The sequence below is a fragment of the Chinchilla lanigera genome, unplaced genomic scaffold (assembly GCF_000276665.1).
Source record: "Chinchilla lanigera isolate Chin_1 unplaced genomic scaffold, ChiLan1.0 scaffold00121, whole genome shotgun sequence".
NCBI lineage: Eukaryota > Metazoa > Chordata > Mammalia > Rodentia > Chinchillidae > Chinchilla > Chinchilla lanigera.
Genome location: NW_004955522.1, coordinates 999,679 through 1,021,801, shown reverse-complemented (window position 1 = coordinate 1,021,801; position 22,123 = coordinate 999,679). Strand labels below are relative to the sequence as shown.

At 44.4% G+C, this 22,123-nt stretch overlaps 1 protein-coding gene across 1 annotated transcript in view; it reads right to left on the bottom strand.

The window, feature by feature from the left end:
* Nucleotides 1-19,988, bottom strand: part of Vat1l (vesicle amine transport 1-like) — a 161,135-nt gene extending 141,147 nt beyond the window's left edge. Inside the window, exon 1 of the mRNA XM_005409340.2 lies at nt 19,616-19,988. Within this exon, the coding sequence (XP_005409397.1) occupies nt 19,616-19,848 (233 nt within the window). The 5' untranslated portion in view covers nt 19,849-19,988. The remainder of the gene's footprint in view (nt 1-19,615) is intronic.
* Between the last annotated feature and the right edge of the window lie 2,135 nt (nt 19,989-22,123).

Sequence of the window (22,123 nt, the reverse complement as noted above, 5' to 3'; positions counted from 1 at the left end):
TGAGCTTTTGTTTTCAGACCAAACAAGTAACCTCGTTTAGAGATATTAAGACCAAGCCACACAGACAGCACAACCCATGGACTTAAACTTGGGTCTATTTAATACTTTTATTTTCTCACCACCACAGAAAAACACAGGAGTGTACCGAGCTATACAGCTTCACAATTACAGTTTTCAGTCTTCTCTAAGAGAATTTGATTTTTTTCATGGAAATTTTGGGGAGACAGCAATGACTATGCCGGATGACTCAAGCACACATGGGGGTAATCTTCAGACATCCTCCTTACTTAACCTTTACCCAGCTCTTAAACATTTGAGATCACTGCAAAAAATAATGTTAGAAAGTACTTGACAAAATGTTCTGTTAAGTAATTCTATTTTTCTTAAAGATGAGTATAATTTTAATAATACAATAAGACTTTTCTTTTTCCTCCCATGCTAATTTATTAGTCAGAAAGAGTTATTATTGAGCTGTAGCATCCTGAGGGGGTGAAGGAAGGAGTTTGAAAAAGGGACCCTGGAAAACTCAAAATGCAAGCTGAGAAATCTGAAGGCATGTGACAGAAAATACAAGGAAGTGTGAGGACAGTGCTTCTAAATACTTTTCCATATTTGCATAGCACAGTTTACAACGTGCTTTCAGACAAGTCTTATTAAACATTATAACATTCTCAGAAAAGCACGAAGTACAGATATTATTATTCTCATTAAAAGATGTGAACATGCAGACTACATAAAACAAAACAGACTTGACAAAGTCATAATTGTGCAACACAATTAGTACATAACAGATCTGAGATCTGAGTCCAGGTCTTCAGACTCTGCTTATTGTCTATTCCATGATACTGTGAAATCTCAAATGCAAGCAAATCATTGTTATTAAAACCAATACTTTTAAGATCCAAGAAAAAGAAGAGCAAGAGGAAACACTGGAAGTAGAAGAAGTAGCAGTGTATGCTTCAGACCCTGCACTGCCATCAATCTACTGTGGGTCTTGGTTGTGTCTCTATTCCCTTGATAGCCTTTCATCCTATGGGCTCTGCTTAAAATATTATCAGAACATAAGCTTAGGTGGAGATGGAGAGATACTGGCAGTCTTGATGAAAGACATTGACTTGGATGCTTAGATTCTACGTAGAAGTTGAAAGCTAGTCCTAGCATCTCTGCTTTGTTTTCTTTATCTATTAAGTCACCTTGAGGGATGTCAGCCCATTAAATATCATGAGAATTGTTCAGTTATCTTCGTTTTCTGTTCTGGCAAAGTCAACAAACGTTGCTCCCATCATGATGATACTACCTGCTAAGCATTAAGACATGGACCATTTGAATCTCCATTTCATACAAAAGGAAAGTGAAGCCAAGAGAAGCTAAAGTACGTTGTCCAAGGTCGGATAGCAGGTACTGGGATGGAGAAGATGAGCCCTTTTATATGACTTCTGAGCTGCAGTTGTTGACCACTAGGCTGTTATTCTGTTATCTCTACACCCCTACAAACTGCTGCGCATGTTTTTCTCCAAAGCTTGTTGTTTGGGATATGTTAATGTTTACCATGGTAATAAACTCAAATGAAGACACAAATTATTTCTTAAAAGACACTGCTTAGTGAATGCAAACCAATTAGCCCTGCTATAGTTTATTAACTTCTCCAAAGGAGATGAAAATTGGCCCACAGAAGTTTATCAAGCTGGGCACAGCTGCTAAGGAGAAATGGGGTGGGAGGATTATCAGAACCCAGGAGTTTGAGATGCCAGGGCAACATAATGAGACCGTATCTAAAAAATTTAAAAGAAAAAAAGTTTATCAAAGGAGAGCCAGGTAGTTATGCAAAAGGTCCTTGACCTTTATTCTGGTGAAAGGAAGGCAGGGCTGTCCCTATGAAAGGGTTTGAGGGTCTTGCTACCCCGTTCTTTTGTCAGGTTCTTGGTAACCTCTGCCCTGACTAACCAGGGGATTCAGACATTGCCAGAGTATTGCACAAAGAACATTATGATGAAAATCTACCTCTTCCTGCTGCCTACTTCCCTATGGACACAGGTCAATAGAGCCCATCTTACATTTGATTTTATGCTCAATAGAAATCCCAAGTCTTGCCCTGTTGCTGGCCCAATTAAGAAAAAGACTGTCAAAGAAATAACCTTCAGAAACTCATAATCTTTCATTCTTACATCTGGTAACCTGAGCAACTTCATTGAAGATAACAATATGTAGTATAACAGCCACTGTTTTAGCCTATCATCTTGTTTTGAAATCCTGTATCATTTTTATTGTTTTTGTGTTGGTTTGTATTTGTCTTTGCTGTTATTTTGTTATTTTTTTCTCTTTAAAATAAAAAAGGAAAAAAAAGAATCTCATTATTTTACTCATTGAAGGATATGAATAAGCATGTGATTTGTTACAATATATGTTTACTCCTTTAGAAAAGTAGAAGAACTTATCCTCAAATTTCAGCACACAGATTGGTTGTAAGGGTCTTACAGCCCCAGGATAGTATATAAAGTGGCATGCTTTTCTTTACATTGTTGGGATGCTCTGAGCCAAACTTGTGGCAGTCATTCTCTGTGATATTTTAAAGCTCAACTCTATTTCTACTTCAGGATGCTTTGGAATTTCCATTTTTTAAAAAACATACACAGTCTACACTGGTTTTCAAACTTTACTGTGCATCAGAATTCCCAGAAGGGTTTATTAAAATACAAAGCTGAGCATGGTGGCACATGCGTGCAATCGCAGCTGCTTGTGAGGCTGAGGTACAAAGGACACAAGTTCGAGGCCAACCTGGGCAACTTATCAGCTTAGAGAGACCATATCTCAAAATAAACTAAAAAGAGCTGCAGGGCTTGGGGTGTAGCTCAGTGGCAGAACACTTGCATAGCATGGCTGAGGTGAAGCCTCAGTTTGTGTTGCTAACATTTTCCCCAGCGCTGCTACGGTTGAAGGTCTGGGGAACCATGCTTAGAGAACTGCTGATCTATCATCTCGTTTTAAACTAATTCAAGTCCCTTTTGGAATTAGATAAGCTAAAAATTAATAGATGATCATTAGATAGATATGAAATGAAAAGCTCTCTCATTGCCCTCTAGGATAGCTGAGCTTTTTGATCTCAGTCCAGAGGATTATACTTACCCTTGTTAAACGTGCCCTTATTAAATTAGGTTCATCATTCTAATTTGTCTGTCGCTTGGATCGCAATTCTTTAGTCCAAAAACTGCCAGATGTTCCCATAAAGAAGAATATTTGAGAAGAGATGGACACTTTCCGAGGGGACTTCCCTATATGGCCTTGTGACTTTTGGAGGTGCCCCAAGAAGCTATTAAAAGCTAGAAGCTTCTACACTGGTATTTCTAATGATGAAGCATAAGTAGAAAATGAATTAACTTGTGGTTTGTAACTGTAATAGATAACAGGTGTGTGCTGTGGATCAGGCATACTGCTAGGTGCTTTATGACATGCTGCCATTTCATTTTTAAAATCATGTACGAGACAAGCGGTATTATCTCCATTCCAGAGAGAACAAAACCGAGGCACCGTGAGGTTCACAAAGCCAAGGTGTGACTGTGAGTGAGGCGAATCCAGAGCCTCTGCTCTTGGCTACCGTTCTTTGCTTTCCTTCTGATAAATCGCCACTCAGTTTCCCCGGTTACAAAGATGGGACCTCTCCTCCCACATCGAGCATTTCCTGTATACCGAACCACACTCCAGGTCCTAGAAACTAAATGTTAACAAATTCAAAATTCTCATGGGAACGGAATCAGAAAAGCTGACTGGGATATGATGTGCTAAGTGCTTTTATAGAACTTGGAGGCAAAGTGCTTCCCTAGCCACAGGAAGTGTACTCACACACAAGGGAACCATGAAGTCAAAGCCCTGACCTCCAAGAAACTTTTCCCAAAAGCTAAATTTAAATCCTTAGCTTTAATATTCTGGCTTCTCCTTAGGTGGGCTTCTCCTTTGATCTCTTTGAGCCTCCTTTTTTTTTTCAACTCAAAAAGTGAGATAGTAAGATACCCACCATGGGGCATCAGTGTGGACTGAACATAATCTGCACATAGTAAATGCTCAGTACAGACAAGCTGCTATTGTCACCGTCATCATCAATCATCATTACCAGCATCATCACACAGAGAAGGTGTGGAAGGTCAGGTTCCATTTGCTAGGAGACAGATGCACATGCAGGGGGTCTGATAAGCAGTGTTGTGGGGACGCCAGATGCATGTGAGAGAAGCTGGACTGGTCAGAGAAGGCAATGAACTCTGATCTATTGATCAAGAGGTCACAGTTCATCATGGAAAATTCAAGAACTCATCTGACCCCCTGAGTAATCTAAATCAAGGCAGAGAGCTGAGCTTGGTACCCCTGCATCAGCCAGCCATGGGTTGATGGGGTACAGTCCAGGCCAAAGAGGCTTTCTTCAGCTGAAAACAATTCCTCAGGAGCAGACAAACTGGGAGCAGCCAGCAGCTAATCCTCCTAGGAGCTGGGGGAATAACCTCTGAGGTCCTCAGATAATGTATCCCCGTATCCACTGCAGGAGGGGTGATGTGATCTCCCCTTTTGAGATTTTCCCCTCATGGCTACACAGTAGTTGTCACTGACGGTGAACACTTGTGGGGTTTTCTTGCAAAGTGGACCCCAAGGAGGAAAGACCTTGTGGTCCTTGTAACTAATGGTGTGCAGGCAGAAAAGACAATGGAACTCTACATAGATCTTTACCAGAAAAAATGGTAGTGGGGAGTGGTGGCATTAAAGATATCAAAGAACCAAGAAAGGGACAGAAACCAAAGCAAAAGAACATAGACAAAGATTAGCAGGCAGATGAACTACCAAAATACATTGAGTTGGTGTATTGCTTGGGAAATCTATGGGAAATAGTAAACGGTGTCTTTTACATGTCTGTGGGAAGTTGAGGTGATAGGAATCTGGAGGAGATGTGGGCATTAGAGAAAACATGGCCAAATTCCAAATAGGAAGCCTTACAGCCCTCTGCCAGGTGGGCATTAATACCCTCACCATCCCTGGCAGCCTCAGCCAGTTCTGAGAAGAGTCCAACAGATCTAAGGTGAGCCTTCGACCAAGCAAAAACTGCAAGGAAATGTGAGCCCTTCTTTATTCTGTTCTTGTCCTGCTGACAATGTGTTCATCAAAGTAGTTAACTCCAATCCACATGGGGTCAAAGAAGCAGATGTTTGATTCATTTCCTTGTTTCCTGAGAAAAGAACTGAAGCTTTGGCTTCTGTTTCTTAATCTCAATGGATAACTTGAAACTGCCTAAGGAAAATCTTGTTCCTCATTTTTTTTTTTTTGGTTTTGTTTTTCTTTTTTGGTTTGTGCTGGTATCCATTTTATTATCTCAAGATGGTGAGAATAATCTGCTCAGAAAGGGAGACATTTAATGTTCAAAACACACACACTTTTTATGCAAATATCAAAGGGGATCTTGGAGCACAGCCCGAATTGTCCTAGATGGGTCATAGAGTAAAGAAGTTACCTGGGTTCCGTCAGAGAGTGGTCTCCCTTCTCCCCTTTTGGTTTCTTTGGGGTCTTGCTCTGCATAACCCTGCCCCCTCTAATCACTATTTTTAAGTAAACAAGCCCCTGCAGCCATCTGAGAGACGAACTTCTCTGATCCGCCTGAGTTTTATTCATAATCATTTTACTTATAAAGCTAATCATGCTGCCCTTGTCCCACTCAGATCCCTTTCTCCATAATATATGTAAGGACAATGAGGGCCATATAGTTTGGGATATAGTTGTACAAGTCCTTTGTTGCTACTGTGTTGGGGAAAGGAAATATATCCAAATCGTACGTCCAAATTAGCATTCAGAACACACTTCGATAGTATTTCCAACGTGGAACAAAATGGCCAAGGAGACATATTGAGAATGTAAATATCCAGAGCCAGTTTTCAACAGAATCAGAGAAATAAATGGGTCCAAAACAAGCTCTCCTCAATGCCAAGACCAACACTTTAGATCTGGGACCTGGAGTTATTTATCTGCTCTCAGCCCTCCTGGGGATGCAGCAGGAGATATTTATTCCTATGATGCTTCCTGAGAAGGTTAACATCTTTATGCTCTGTGTTTGATGTTGACCAAAGCATCAACTTCAAATGAGTGCTTGGCAGGGATTGGCTCCATAGAACACTCAACCTCAGCCAATTTAAATTCAGCAGACCCTCTGTGTTTTGGGGTTTGGCAGGCAATAATGTTACAACAGTGACAAGGACATCAGTGCTTCCCAGGAGTTCAGAGATCAGCAAATAAATGACTACACAATATGCCAATTCCAGAAGAGGCAGCTGCACAGGGGCCATAGCTGGCACAGAGAGGGTAGTTATTAACTCACTTCACTAGATCAGGTGTTTCTCACAGGAAAGATTTATTTGGGAGTGAGTATTCCCTTTGTTCCCATTCCCCAGCCTTTCCAGTATCAACCACCTCTTCACAGTGGGAAAGTGCAGAGTGACCATGGTTTGATTTCTCTGCGGAGCCACAGGGGGCAAGGTTCCCAAGGAACGGCAGTCCATTTTTGCTATAACATGAGAGTTATTTCCTAAGACATTGCTGCTGATAAAACTAACTTTTTAACAAAATAGTTGTTTCAATTGGAAAAAAAAGAAGGGAGTAAAGATTAGCACAGCAATGTACAATTTGATATCTTTTGTTAATGGAAATGTTCTGTATCTGTGCTGTTCAATATGGCAGCCAATGGCCACAACGGGTTACAGAACACTTGAAACATGGCTAGTGAGACTGAAGCATCAGACTTTAAGATCCGGTTATTGGATACTTAAGTTTCTTGAGCCAAAGAAGGAAACAGAAGCAGAATTACTATCTGTATGAGTCGACTTTCCCACTGCTGACACAAAATGTACGACACCTACAACTTAAAGGAGAGGTTTAACGGGGCTCATCATTTCAGAAATTTCAGTCCATGGTCACTTGGCTCCAAGGCAGAAACAGCATGGCGGAAGGGTGTGGTGGAATAAAGTTGCTCACTTGATGGCATCTGGGAAGCAGAGCACAATGGAAGAGTGCCAGCAAGAGATACACCTTCCAAAGGCACAGCCCGTGCCCCACCTCCTGCAAGTGACCTCAGCTCCTAAAAGCACATTTAGCTATGAACATCAGTGGCTACACATAGGACTCTATGGTCCAATCACCTGTCTAACAGTCTTTCAATCCAGCCCAGGTGACAATTAAGATTGACTGCTGTGCCCTCCACTTGTTTTTTCTGCAGATTATGAATAACTAGGAATCCACCTTTCAATGTCCAGTGCCTAGAACAAGGCACATAGAGGCTGGCCAACGGTACTTCTTCCACTGGCAATGAAAGTAGAGAAATAATAAGAGCTTAGTTTCTTCCTTTTCCTTGTTAAAGGAATCATCTCTCAGTGTGTTTGTCTGGCACCCTTGTTGTGTTCACTGGGGTTATGGTGAAAGGGAGAACTAAGAAGATCCAAAAACTGCCTGATTGATGTACTTTGGACGAGATCGGTCATGTTCAGGGTGGTATGGCCATAGACTGATTGATGTACTTTGGAAAGAGCAGAGATTTACTCTTAGAGAGCAGAAGCAGCAATGTGAACAGCAAACAAAAGTAGATGCAAAAGACACTAGGTAGCAAGGACAAGGCTCTGGAATCTGGGAGCATTTAAAGAGAGCAAGAGAGAGAGTCTGGGGTAAGCAGGAGGGGTTGGAGAGATGTAAAGAGGAAAATCAAAGCATTGAGACATTTTCTGTATTGTATCAGTGGACTCAGCCTTTATGTTTTCTAAACAACACCATGGTCTGACACTGCTCTTCAACTATTTTGGAAGTTGGGGCTCTCTTCAAGGTAAACAGACCCAGCTATCTTAAGAAAATGAAAGTAGATGAGGAGGAAAAATTGTCCAAAGAATATCAGGAGGGAGCAAAGTTTCCCATGCATGCTGCTGGTGAGGACATAGATGCAGAGGATCCAAGAGGGTGTGAGGGTGGCAGTTGCCTTTGCTTATTTCTTAACAGTCCCAGAGGTATAGGACTCTCTCCTTGTGTCAGACAGGAATGTCCTTGAGCCTAAAAGCCCTGTTTCAGGGAGGTGGATGCACTGAGGGTTGCATTACACATCCCTAGTTCTGGCTGCAAAAGGCTGAGTCAGAATTTATTAGGGAGCCTCAGAACAACTGAGTTTGGCTGGGAAGACAAAGAGAATCTAGTCACATAATCATTTGACCAGTCACAGGAAGGGTAGTTGAACAGCTCCTCACTAGCTGATTGAACTAACTGTAACATAGATGAATGACAAGTAATTCTTTCTGATCCTAGGCAAGGGTGGTTTTTGTTTGTAAAGAAAGTCTGTAACTTGACAGTCTGATCAAAGATACAAGTGTGTTGGGAGGACGGAGAGAGACCTAGGAAGAGCAGAGTGCCAAGGTCTCCTCAGAGTTTACCAGGATCACAGGAATGAGACTGTCCAGGCCCAGAGCTGCCCGTGGGGTGTCTATTGGCATGAAGAACAGTCATGTCTTCTGGCAACCACAACAAACCTCACCCGAAGGGAAGAGTGAGTTGGAGAATATGGGCTTGGATGAAGAAGTCAGTGGTGATAAGGGAAAAGCCAGAGTTTGAAAATAGTGCTTGCTACTCTAGGCCGCTCTAGGTCACCTGTTTTAGGGGCTTTGTAACTGACAGCAACCTGTGCAAGGAAAGTGCAGAAAGAATGAAGGAGTGGGAACTAGAGGAAGACACACTCTTGTTTAAATCCAGCCCTGTCTTATTAACCACGTGCTCTTGAGCAAGTTCTCTATCTCTCTCATTGTATTTCTTTATCTGTAAAATGTTCAGCATCATAGGACCCTAAAGAATACTCAGTGTAGTGCCTGAGTATTCAATACAGACTATTGTAATAATGATTATATAAAGTAAATAGTAACAGCATGGTTCTATGAATACTGAATGGTGGGAGGCTGACTCTATCCAGAGTACAGTAGAAATGAGGACACTGCGTAGCTCTGGTAGAAATGACACACAGGGCAATGGCAAAGGGCAGAATCAATGGAGGGGCCCAGGGAAACTGAGTTTCTGAGCATCCAGGCCACATCTCCAGGAAACTTCCAACTTCCTGGAGGCACAGAAGGGTGAATGGTGGAGATGGATCTGATGCCTACAAAGGAAAGTGAGGGCAGAATCAAAGAAATACTGTTTCTTTAAAATTTTTGCTTTACCATAAATGCTGGAGGGGCATGAGGTTCACAATCATGGTGGGAACACCTGGGTTAGTGCCCTCAGAATCACTGTCGTCAGAAGCTCCACAGAGGTTGTTTCTGAGATTCCTGGCCTGCAGCACCTCATAAAGCCAGATATCAAGGAGGAAATTACAAAGCATGCTGAGAAGTCAGAGACCCACATTTCCCAGCCAAGGGAAGTAGTTATTAGAGAGCACAAAAATTGAATGTCTGCTTCCAAGGGAACACATTGGATTAAGGAGAAAATATAGTTCCTTTGGTATTTTTTTATCATTTAAATATGAAATGTCCTCCAAGAGACTTATGTATTGAGGGTTTGATCATTGATGCAACAGTGTTCAGAGGAGGGGCCTAAAGAGATGACTGGACTGTGAGAGCACTCATCTTACCAAAAGACCAATCAACTGATGAGCCCAAAGCTGAATAAGCTGTTAGAAGGTGAGGGAAAGGAAGAAGCAGGTGACGGGGGACTTGGCCGTAAAGAGCATAAGGGACCTTGCCCTTGTTCTCATTCTCTTCTCTTTCTTCCTCTCTGTCTCTTTCTCTGTCTCTGTCTCTTTCTCTTTCTTCTCTCTCTTTCTTTCTCTCTACTTCCTTGCTGCCATGAGGTGAGCACCTTTTTTCTACCATTCCTTTCTGCTGTGATGTTTCAGCCTCTCGAGAGCTCACCCTGGACTGAACCTCTGGAACTGTGAGCCAGAATAAATCCTTCCTCCTTTCAGTTGTTTTTCTCAGGTATTTTGGCACAGTGAATAAAAGCTAACACAGTGTTCTTCCAAGTTCACGCTCAAAGACCTGCAAATTGGAGGAGGAGGTTAGGGGAGGTTTAGATTTCTTATCGGGGAAAATGGTGAAGAGAAATAAGATTCTTGTTGGAGAAAGCTGAGATGAGGGAGGGGAACCTGAAGCCACTCTCCATGTGAAACGCCACTGGCTACACTACAAGGGTCACATTTACTATTTGGATAAAGTCAGTAATATACTTACTCATCCAGCAAACACTTATTGCGTGCCTACTGCTCACCAAGCATCATTCTGGGCATGTGATAGGTAATTGATAGTAAAGTTCCTGGAATTTCCAAGAGGCCAAGGAGATCTGAAAGATAATCAGTCTCAAAATTGAAAATAATATCTGTATTGTTTAATGGTATTTGACTGCTTTGTGCTGAGAAATATACAACGCAAGGATAGGGAAGAGAGTTGTCATCTCTACTTCCCTCTCTGATCGTTCACTTTTTCTGGGTGGGGAAAACTTCCGTCTGCCCAGGATGGCTGTCACAATGATCATTCCTATAAATTAGATACACTGCTATTAATTCCCCTCAAAATACTCCCCCTCACTTCAGACACATGTATGTCGTCATTCTTGCCGTTTCTGAAGGAGTTCTGAAATCCCTCTTTTGTGTCTTTACAATACATGGTTAAAAAAATACAGTGAATGCTGCTGCTGACTGCCATCCAACGGAAAAACAGGCTAGTAAAAACATTATGGCACGTCCTTGTCCACTTTATTCAGTGGATCTCGCACCATGGGATCCCTGGCTCTTCCCCAAAGTCAAAATGACCATGAAAGGTAAATATTTTCAATCTATTCAAGACAGCAAAGCAGCCATGAAAGCAACAAGTGGAGACACTCGTGAAAGAGGACTTGAAGAACTGCTTTCGATGTTGGCAAGAACAACAAGATGAGTGTATTTGAAGTGAGGGGGAGTATTTTGAGGAAGATTAATGGCAATGTGTAATAATTTTTTTTAAAAATGTAAACATTCATTGTAATGTTTTGTCACACATCATACCTTATGGTTACTGCCTGTTACTGATTTTGGAGCATCTATGTGCTCCTTCTTCCCCAACACACAGACACATACACACACACACACACACACACACACACACACACAAACACACCATGTGTTGCTGGTGCACTATAAATCATGATGCCCCAATTCTTTTAGTCTGCAGTAGAAGGCATGAAACAAAACTACAGTCAGTCTGCTTTTCATTGCTTCAGGGGCTGGGGAGAGATGAATCTCCAAGGGCTGGTATGTGATTTGTAAAGAACCAATAAGATTCCTTCCTTGACATATGAAAATTAAGAGAAAAAAGCTCTCTTTGTGCCGAGGCTTGCTAAAATTGTACACAGCATCTGGAGCTAAAGGCTGCTGCCTTTCTGAGTCTCAAGAAGGAAGCTCATAGCAGTAGAAACTCATGAATTAACTCAAAGGGAGAGAGAAGATGGAAGGCGGAGGGGAGGGGGCATGCAGGAACAAGTGCATCATGATGGCTCGCATGACCAAAATAAGAAACAGAAGTCAGGGAGGAATGGACTGGCCTTCCCCTGGAAGATCTGTAAGCTTGGCATACACAGGAGAAACACAATGCATCTTGGTTCTGCTTCCTCTGTAGGTCCTTCAGGAATTGATCTTGACCATCTTGGGACATAACATAGTGGTGCATCCTGTTTGGACTACTTTTGATTTTAGGGTATTATATCCTTTGGAGGAAACTCATGAAACTGACTGGCAGACCCCATTCAAAAATTTTTAATGATGTATGGCTGAATTTTTCTAATATCCTATTTCTTTGCATCTTCTCCTCACCAAAACTATCTGTTGTACAGATAATATGTAATGCAGGCTTCAATCATTCAACAAATATTAAATATTTCATCATCATTGTTAAGCACTGTAGGTATGTTATCTTTTTTATCCTTACACAAAAATTGTTACCCCATAGGTATTCCTAGTATACCTACTACAAATGAGAAAACTGAGGTTTCAAAAGTCTAAATCATGTTCCCAAGGCCATAGAAGATGCTAAGAGTATCAGAGCGAAGATTTGAATCCAGGCCTGTTTTACTTCAAAGAGTAACTATTTTATAAGCAAAAGCTTCCATTCAGTTTGGGTGTATCGGCAATGCCAGTTTAAGAAACCAGCCATTATCGTTCCTTGTACAGAAGATAATTACCTTGCATTGAGCCCTGGGGAGCCCCAGTCATTTAGAAAAGTCAAGAGTAACAAGGCCCATGGCTCTAGCTTGCCAAGTGGTTCTGTGTGGAGAAGCAATGTTTAGCATGTTCCTAGCTCCCCAACAATGGTGCGGATCAGGCTGAGCCCTGAGGGTCAGGGTTCAGTGCCAAGAGGAGACTGAAAGACGGAAGCTGACTGCACTCTCTCAGGAAGAAAATGCCACATTGAAGATGAAATAACTCCTTTCACTGGAGCATCTATTTTGTCCCCTGGGCCTTGAAACACAAAATTCACTTATTTTAATACCATGGCTCCAAATGATTTCCTGTATGAGATCACACACAGAGGAATCAAACTAATTTGAGATTACATGCCTGCTGCCCTTTCCTATGAAGAGTCTCTCCTTGCCTCTAATTAAACTATTTCTTCTATGACAAATGCCAAAATGTCTAAAAGGATCCTTCCTTGAAAGGAGAAGTGCAGGAACCTGGGGGCACAAGGGTGCTGTTTCTTTCTGCCTTGATGAGCTTTTTGTCAGTGTTGAATGTCAGTGATGTTCCCAAGGTCGTGGCATTTTGATTCCTCTGAATGGGAGTGAACCAAACTCCCGAGGCTAGATTGCCTGTGCACACTTTGCTGTCGGAGAAACCCTTGTCACCACCCATGGGTATGTAGAGGGCTGGTAGCAGCAGTAGATCAGCCCGAGTCTATTCCCAATTCCAAAAATAAGATTAAAAAGCCAGCACCCTGCCCCAGGCCGCCAATGTAGTTTCGTGAAAGAACTACTGAGTTCAGAACCAGGAGATGTCAGCTTAAGTCTTGGTTCTGTCTTTTACAGCCTGGCTGACTTAGGGAGGAAAACCTTCACTGAGCACCAATTCTGTGCAAGGTACAGCAGGGAGTTTCACAGATTCTCAGCTAATCTTCATGACAGTCCTTAAACGCAGGCACTCTTGCCAAGGTGAGTTGGAAGCGCTATTTGCCTAAGATCATACAACCACAGTGAGGCAGAGTTACAGTCTGAATAAATCTTTTGCAGTTTCTGAGTGTCTCAACTTGCTATCTGAGTCCTAGTTTCCTCTCCTGAAAAACACAGGTGATGATCCTTGTGCTTCTTGCCCCTTGGGGTGGTGGAGATCACGTGCAAAGCCGATGTGCGCAGTGGGCTTTGTCACTGCCATGATGCTTGCCAGTGCAGGGTGAGGTGAAGATTACTAGCTATTATCCCCTTTGCCTATCACGAGCCACCACACTTGGTATCTGATTAGTTCCTCTGTAACTGTGATCTATCTGTTATTCACAAGAACCTAGTACTGGGTATATCAGATGATCTACAAGGTTGTATCTCCACTTTATAAGTAAGGCAATGCTTACAGAGCTAGGCAACTTGTCCAAACACATTCTAACCCCAATCCTGAGCACTTTCCAGAGGACAGACAGCTCCCTCCCCACCTTCCCTCACCTCCTACCCAAGCTGCTGATCTCATTGCAGGGCTTCGTATCTACAGGCTGAGCGAACGAACCTTCTCCGAACAGGCCCATCGCCTCCGTTCTTGCTCTTCCTTCAGGCACTTCCTTTTCACCCAGAATTAGTTTTAATTCTATAACTTTGACTCCCCCCCAAAAAAATTTTAATTCTGAAGTCATACCTATTACAAAAAAGCAATCAAAATGATGGTGACATAAGTGACTTTTAGCAAATTGAAATGTTCTAAATGGCACTGTTAAGCTGTTTGCAATTTACTTCATTTTTACTTTCCTGAAATTATTTCCACTTGGATGACTCCTACTCCACATAAAATGTTATTCAAACAAATTTCAGTTGCTCGATGTTTTCCCTCTATGTATATTTTACCAGTCACCGTTTTTGTTAGTGGGGTTATTCTTTAGTAGACATCACTTTTTTTTCAACCATTACGATGGAAAAATTAGAAGGAAGAAAGGAATATATAGAGCTATGGATAGAAAGAAGGGATACAGAGAGTAGAGAAAAGACCAAAAGCCTTCTTTATTGATAATGAGACAAAATATTCTCAGGGGCACAATATAGCTAGGTATATAATCAGTGAGTTCATATGATGGGGTAAAAAATACTTATTTTTTCTTATGCGGTGGAAGAACCACTGATTCTGAGTGTCCTTTCCTCTTTGAATTGCTGGGGAACAAGAAATCCATTCCACTCCTGGATAAAGACCAGGCATCACCATCCCCAGCCCTCATCTGCAAGGACACAGTTAATGAGGAAATGTAAACTTCAGTAAATAAGAGCAGCTCTATCTCATTATCAAATGAGGCTCAAATGTGACTCAGCCTGGAGTCATCCTTTCCTGTCAAATCCTGATACCTCCATCTAATTCAGAGTGATTCAGAACATTTCATTTCAATCTTCATGTCAGAGTGGTTCCTGGCTTGGGTATTAAATTCTCTGAGCAATTTTTCAGCTTTACAAACTTTTGTGTCACCTATCCTCACGGACTCCGTTTGCTTGTTTGAATAAGCACAGGGAATATCGTTGGCCATATTTCACTGCATCAGCCTTATTAGTGACAGTTTAATGTGAGATTATTTGGGGACAGCGCCCATGCAGCAATGGACAAGTCAAGCAGAAGAGGCTGGGGAAAGACCAACAACACCGTGGGTAGTTCTAAGGAATGGTGATTGCATTTAATCAGCATAAACATTCTGGGGTCAACAGTCACTGCAACTGGATTCTAGGTGGATTCCCAAAGCATCCCACACCTCAGAAGTATAGGAAATGGATGTGGTATAGAAAGGGCCATTTGCGGGGCAAAGCAGGATGGCACGATGCAATTTTGAATCTTATTAGTTCCATATTAAATTAATCAAATGCATTCATGGTTATTTCTCTGTCCCTGTGTCCACTTCTGTCTGCCTCTGTGTCTCTTTGTCTCTCATCATAGCTCTGTCTCTACCTTTATCCTTCTCTCACTGTTCTGTGGCTTTGTGACAACGTCTTCTGACTCTCTGACTCCCAAGTATAAAAAACTCAGGAACGAGGTAGAGTTGGATTTTCATATAGTCTTCCTCTTAGCGGTCTGTGAACATGAGAGGACTCTCGATGTGCGTGTTCTCCTCTTTAAAATGGAAACAGTAATACTGAGCAAGTTGAGATACCACTGAGATGGAGTGAAACAGTACTACATACATGGAATTCAGCTCCCAGCCCATAACAATTGCTCAATAAATGCTCATTGCTTCCCCTAGCTCCTCTGATATATTAGACTCCCACCAATCTGATGACTGGCTTCTACTGTGGCCTGCCCTCGGCCCATTTTCAGATTAGCCAATGGAGCCGTGACTGGACAGAACCATTTTTCATCCGATTGGTCTCTTTCCAGCAGTTTCATATGGCCTCTTGCTGTAAATCACTCTGAGAAAATAAATGTCCCCAATCCATTAGTGCCTTTCCACCACAAGACAATTTGAGCCACAAACGAGACAAGGCTTGTTAATGGCCACTTAAATACATTCCTGCAGCCCAAGCTGGAGACCCTCAGCCAACCTCAAGTCTTACCAGAAACTCCCTCCTCTGTGACTAGACTTATAGCAACAAAGGCACAGATCTGACCCTCCTCAGTTAGGGGGGACCCCACACCCTGGTTTGCCTACCACAGTTCCAGTTTGCTGCTGCTATTCCAGAGTAATCAGTAGTGCCCTTTTCACTTTAAAAAGAGTTCCAGTCTGAGTGACAGACTATACAGGGTATCTATGGCAACCAAGAACAATAGTTAAGATAATAGCGGCTGTCATTTATTGACCACTTTCTATGTGCCCGGCCTCATCAGAAAGGTCTTATATGCTATACCTCATTAAACTTCATTACAGTACTAAGAAAGGAGACACTATTATTATCTCCATTTTACAAGGCAGGAAACTAATTTTAGAGGAATTAGGCAGCATTGCCAGTATCAACTAGAAAGTGTGGCTGTACCCTACCTGAGTCCCTTCTGGAAGTGGTGTACCCACTCCTTCCCCTTCCCACTTCCTAGGAATGTTGGTTGTTCATGGCTCAGAGCCACTGGATTCCCTGGAGAACTGCGCCAAGGCAAACAGAAACATCTTTGCTTCAGAGATTTTGTGCCCACCTTAGCAAGCAGTCCATGCCACAAAATGCTTCCCCCCCCACCTTGCTTCTGGGTGGGACTGACCGTGTCGGGGCAGTGTACAGTGGGAGCTGCTAAGACCATATCAGGAGCTTGCTTAGCTCTCTCCTCTGCCCTAACCTGCTTCTATTAGTCCCATTGTCCTGAAAGCAGTCCTGCAACAAACCACTTGAATAAGGATCCCTGTGTCAAGCTCTGCCTCCAAGAAGCCAGGTCTGTGACATACAGTTAGCAGGTGGCAGAGCTGGGGCCCTTGTCTAGGAAGTCTGACTCCTAGCCACTAAGCACATGTGACACAGTATTGCCTATAGAGACACGGCCATCAAGGTCACATAGACAGGAAGAAACACGGCGACATCTTTCACTCAGGCCCATCTTGCTTCAAAGGCCGTATGCTTTTTCCACTTGGCCATTCCAACCTCTCACTGTGTAAGCTGCTCCATGAATAACTGGTAAAATGGGTTCCACTAAGCTGATGTTCTTTAGATAGGAAGCTCTGCTATCCTTCCCACCCCTACTCTGAGCAGTGGTTCTTTTTGCACCACATTTAACCAAATACCTCTCCCTTCCAGAGAAAGCTATCTTCCTCTGGGAACAGCCCAAAAAAGTTCCCTTAAGCCATACATAAACAGAGCAAATGATCCATATTACTGAAGGGTGAAAGAAAAACCATGCATGTCAAAGGTCGAGAGAGGAGAATTATATTTTTTATGACTTTTCAACCAAGGTGAACAAAATAAAATGAAAAGAAAACAGCAAAGCTTTAAGGAGAGGCAGAATCACATCCTTGCTCTACTATTTGTGGGAAATTTCTGGCAAATAATGTCCCCAGGCCTCAATTTGTTCTCTTGTGTTTCAGAAAAGATACCTATCTCATCAGCTCATGAATGAGAGGGTAGGTGAGATAAAATATGCATTTCTTCCTATCTTTTCTCTTCCATTTCCATAAAATTTATAGAGTAACCAACCTGGGCCCTCATTGTCGGACTCACACTAGTTCAGAGGTAATATGCTTTAGTTTCATGTGAAAAGCATATCCTATTTGATGATAAAAGGCTTCCATTAGAAATAAAAATCAGATCAAAGGCAGATCTTCATCCATGAGGCCAGCCGTTGATTCATAAAAACACAGAATGAGTCATCCTGCATCTCAAGGCTAAAACTTAACAATCAATGAACATCTCTGGCCAGCCAATCCCAGCCCAGTGGAGGAAGAAGGGCCCAGTGGGCCATCTTCACATGCTGGTCCAATCCTCCCTTGAAAAACTGATTAACTCTGCTTCTAGCTTTGCAAAAGGAAAATCAATTGGGGCTCTTTGTGATACTGTATCTCATACCCACATGGCTTTCTAAACAAATAGGATGGAGGCAACGAAGTGATTTTACTCTGTGTGTGTGTGTGTGTGTGTGTGTGTGTGTGTGTGTGCATGTACACCGCTCCAATGAACAGAGTTGTGTGTCTGACTTTGAACATAAATCTCCTGGCCTTCACCTTGACAGTTATTATTTCAAACTGCTTCTGTTCCTATAAGCATTTATGCAGTTACTGTAGCATAAGGCTACTGAATGCATAGGTTGGAGAATACAGACTGATTTGCACTGCAAAAGAGGCTCTTATCTTTAAAAAAAAAATAGTAGCTACATTTTATTCTCTGAAGATAGACTTTGACCTAAGAATCCTAGAACCCCATCCTCAATTTGGAAGATGGGTCACAAATTATATATATACAATATATATACACATAATATTAATGTATACATATACTACTCTTTGATGATTTTTTAAGGAAACCATCAGTTATCAGTACATAGCTTTAATTGCACTAGGCAGAAGTACTTCTACCCACAGGAGAAGTGACTCAACAATCCCCCTCCAAGCTCTTTTCTCAACCTATCCATCTAGCAATGACTTCTTCAGGATACCCCAATGTGCCAAGCGCTGCACTAGGTATTGGGGTTTATGGGTGAAAGGAGCAGACACTCTGCCTTCCAGATTCAAGCAGCATGGTTTAGTAAGAGTTAAAAAAGACTTGCACAGGATCCTCCAGTTTGCAAAAGCCTGAGTTCCCCAGAAAGGCCTCAGAGTGGTGTTTGGAGCCTAACTTGACCAGCCGCGAATAGGAGGGGTGAACCCAAGATCGGTGCCTGTAGCTCCCACCAGTGTTCTCTGATCTTGCCAAAGATCCCCCTGTCTGTTCTTAACGTGGTAAAGGCAGGGGACCTCCTTGGGCATTTTCTTGCCTCTAGATCAGGTATCGATTCTGGGTTTCCCATCTAACCTAAGAACCTGCGAGCTGGCTGCTGCTGCACTAGAGAGCTGTGTGTGTTGATTTTTGAAAGCCAGAGGAGAAGGGGTTCCACTCAACTCTCTGTGGAAACAGCCAGTTGTCCTTACAAGCTTCCCAGGTTGCTGCAGAGTGTTGGGTCCGGCGAGCCTCTCCTGGTCAGCCTGCCCTAAAACTTTGGGGAAATGATCCTGTAGCCTATACCCAGGGAGAAGCTTGCATTCTGGGGAATCTCAGCTGAGTGTGGGTCTGGAGAGGTTTCCCCGGCAGGAATGGGCTACAGCGGCTCTTAGAGCGCTGGGCGGCCCCTGAGATAGGAGCAGGAGTTGATCAGGGGTCCCACCTTCACCTCAGAAACAGTGGATGGAGGAGGGAGGAGGAGAGGGGTGGGCTTGGATCCTCCCACTTCTCAGTTCCTTTCCCTACACCAGGCTCCAGGGAGAGAAGTGTACAGGGGGGTGGCCCAGCACTGCACCTTGTCCGGAGCCCCATCTGCACAGCATTATAGAGGTTTAAAAGACCAGGTGTCAAATCCCTACGGAGCCAGTCAGTGGCAGCTGAGTGATCCTGGACAAATCTCTCACTCTCTGAACAGAGGTTTTTCTCACCTGTAATGGTGCAGAAAGATGACCCTAACTGGGTCCCAGGAAGTACGAAATAAGATTGCACATGTAAAACTCCGCAAAGGGCAGCTGGCACCCAGTCAGCCGACAGCTATTCATATGTTTAACCACGTTAAGCGTTACAGCCCCTGGACCGGCTTCTGAGCCATCCTTCGGGATGGAGAACTCCAGTAAGACCAGCGCTCCAGGCGCCACCATCCTCCGGGTCACCCTACAGCGGGTGAGCGAGGGCGAGGGCCACCTCTGAGCATCTCCCCAGGGTGGGCTGGCCTGGGGGGTGGGCTCGGAGCGGACCCCTACCCGGGCAGCGTGCCCGCCGAGTGCCTCCCATCCCCTCCCGGAGCGCCGAGCGCAAAGAGAGAGAAAGCGAGAAGGCGCGGATACTGAACCAGGCTTTGACGCGGATCTTGAGCTCGCCGTCCTGCGGCTCGGGCATGGCCCTCCTGGTGAGCCGCAGCTTGTTGAGCCCCCCGAAGCCGGCCAGCACCACGGCGCGCATCTCCTGGGCATCCCCGAGGCGGTGCGAGCCGTCGCTGCCGCCGCCCTCCGCGGGCTCCTTGCTCGCCTCCTTCTCGATCATTTGCTCCGTCTCCTCCGCCTTCTCCACGCCTTCCTTGGCCATGGCGTGCGGGGCCGCGGGGCGCACTGGCTGCGGCGGCGGGGCGCAGAGGGCGCGGGGGCTCGGGTCCTCCGCGCGGGCTCCTCCTGTTGAATGCGGGGTGCTCGGAGGCGCAATGGCTGCAGCCGGGCGAGCGCCGCGGCGGTCTCAGCCCCCGCCGTAATCCTCGCAGGAGCCGCGCCCGGGCCCGCCCCGCCCCGCGCTCACCTCTCCCCACCCGGGCCCAAACCCAGTCTCGGCTTGGGTTTCCGAAACAGTCTCAAAAGAGGCTGTCGATCGCGGCCCTAAAACCGGATTTGCCCAAGATTTGTGGCTGAAACACTCCTAGAGTAGCCGCCTTGTCCTCCCCTCCCCCGTAGGGTGCAATACTTGGTTAAATACGGCGCAGGCTCGGGCGCCTGGAAATGGACAGAGATGAATGTCTAGGCCTGGAGGATGCCTTCGCCAGACGAGGTCGCCTGCCCTCCCTTGGATCTGTGGGGCCAGCGGGCCAGCCGGGAAGCCGGGCTGCTTCCCAGGCCGCCCGTTCTGCGTGGAGGGCGGGAAGGTGCGAGGAGTGCGAAAGTAGAGACCCCAGTCACCGCCCTGAAGAGTCCAAACCTGAATCTTCTCACTCCGGACCCCCAGGGTCCCCCAGGATGCTCTTTCTGGGCTTCCCGAGGGGCTGCCTCGGGCTGGCCGATTGTCAGCACCTGGGCCGATAAACAGGCTCCAGAAAAGAATTCTGTGTCAGGACAGTATATACCCTTGTTCCAATCGCCCAAGACCGGAAGATAGGGCCTCCCCAGCAAGCGTGGACACACACAGAGCAGTAGCTGGGGTTTTGTTTTGTTGATGTTTGTTCCTTTGAAAAGAGGGCTCATAGAAAAACTTGCATTTTCTTAGAATATAACCAACAAAAAAGATGGGTGGGGGTGGTTTGGCTTGTGGTAGTTTCAGAAAAGAGATGCAATTGAGTGAGAAATTGTAGGTACATATGCCAGTTGCTGTGCAGTCCTCAAGCTTGGGGTCTTGGGCCACTCATTCACTGTTCTTCAGCCTGAATATCCTCATCCTTAAAATGGGTACACTAATTTTGTTATCTGCATGTGCCTGGCCCTGGAGTGGATAGATTCCAGTGATACCTAGTTTTTACCTATTAGGAGCTGAATCTCAGCTGGAGAAAAGGAGGTAGGGTCTGTAAAATCTGTCAGTTTGTCTTTTATGTGCTTATTTGATATCTGTTTCCTTTACCCAGCTGTAACTTTCACAGGGGCAGGAGCTAGCTATTCTGCTTATGTCTGGGATGATTTCCCAGGGGCTTAGCACATGAGTGGTACTTAGTAGATTATGCCCAGAAAGTGCTTTTGAGTGAACGACTGAGTCAGTAAATGCAGATGCCTCTGTGGGAGTCCGCAGGAAGGACCTGTTAACTTGTCCAGGGAGTTGGCGAAGTCCTCAGGGAGGAGGGAACATTGGAGCCTGATCTTAGAGGATGAGGCAGGGTCTGTAGACAGAGTCATAAGCACACTGAAGCACACAGAACAGTGACAGGTGACAGCATGATAGAGAAGATCCTGCTTTGTCCTGGAGACAGAGCATTGGCTATGCTCAGCAGACCCTGGAGGGAGGCTGAAGTTTCGCTTGGAGCCAGATTCGAAGGGTCTCTTGTACCATGGTATAAAATTTAAGACACAGTCAGGGAGGAAATGAGCACCACTAAAGCCTTAAAAAACAAAACATGGGGCTAGCACTGCCAGAGCTGCATGTTAGGATAACAACTTTGGCAGTCAGTGGGAGACAGATTGGATGGTGAGTTACTGGAAGTATGTTGACGAGGCTGGGGCTGGGGCTGCGGTGAAAGGAGGTTGAGCTTCGTTAGTGAACAGAATATTTTATTGCAAACCCAATTTGCCAAATAACAAATCCTGTCTACATTGTGAGAGATAGTGTTTAGGCTGGATTCTCTCCTGAAACAAGAATCTGACTGCCAGTGGTTTATTTTGGAGGTAATCCCAGGAAACCTTGGTTGAGAAGTAGAAAATGAGATGGGGAAGTGATAGAAGCCAACACAGAATGCATTTAGCGAGCGGGTTGCCAGAATACATGCAGGGGCCTCAAACCACAGGGGACTTTTGAGAGACAGTGTAGAATACATCTCAGAGTTGTGTTGCCCAAGAAGTGAGGAAAGAGGTATTTATTCACTAAATTCTAGACATGCTTGACCAAGAGCTCTTCCTGGAAGTGGTAACCCTCTGGCATTTCGATCTCTTCCCAGTTACCTGGGCAGAGACATCCC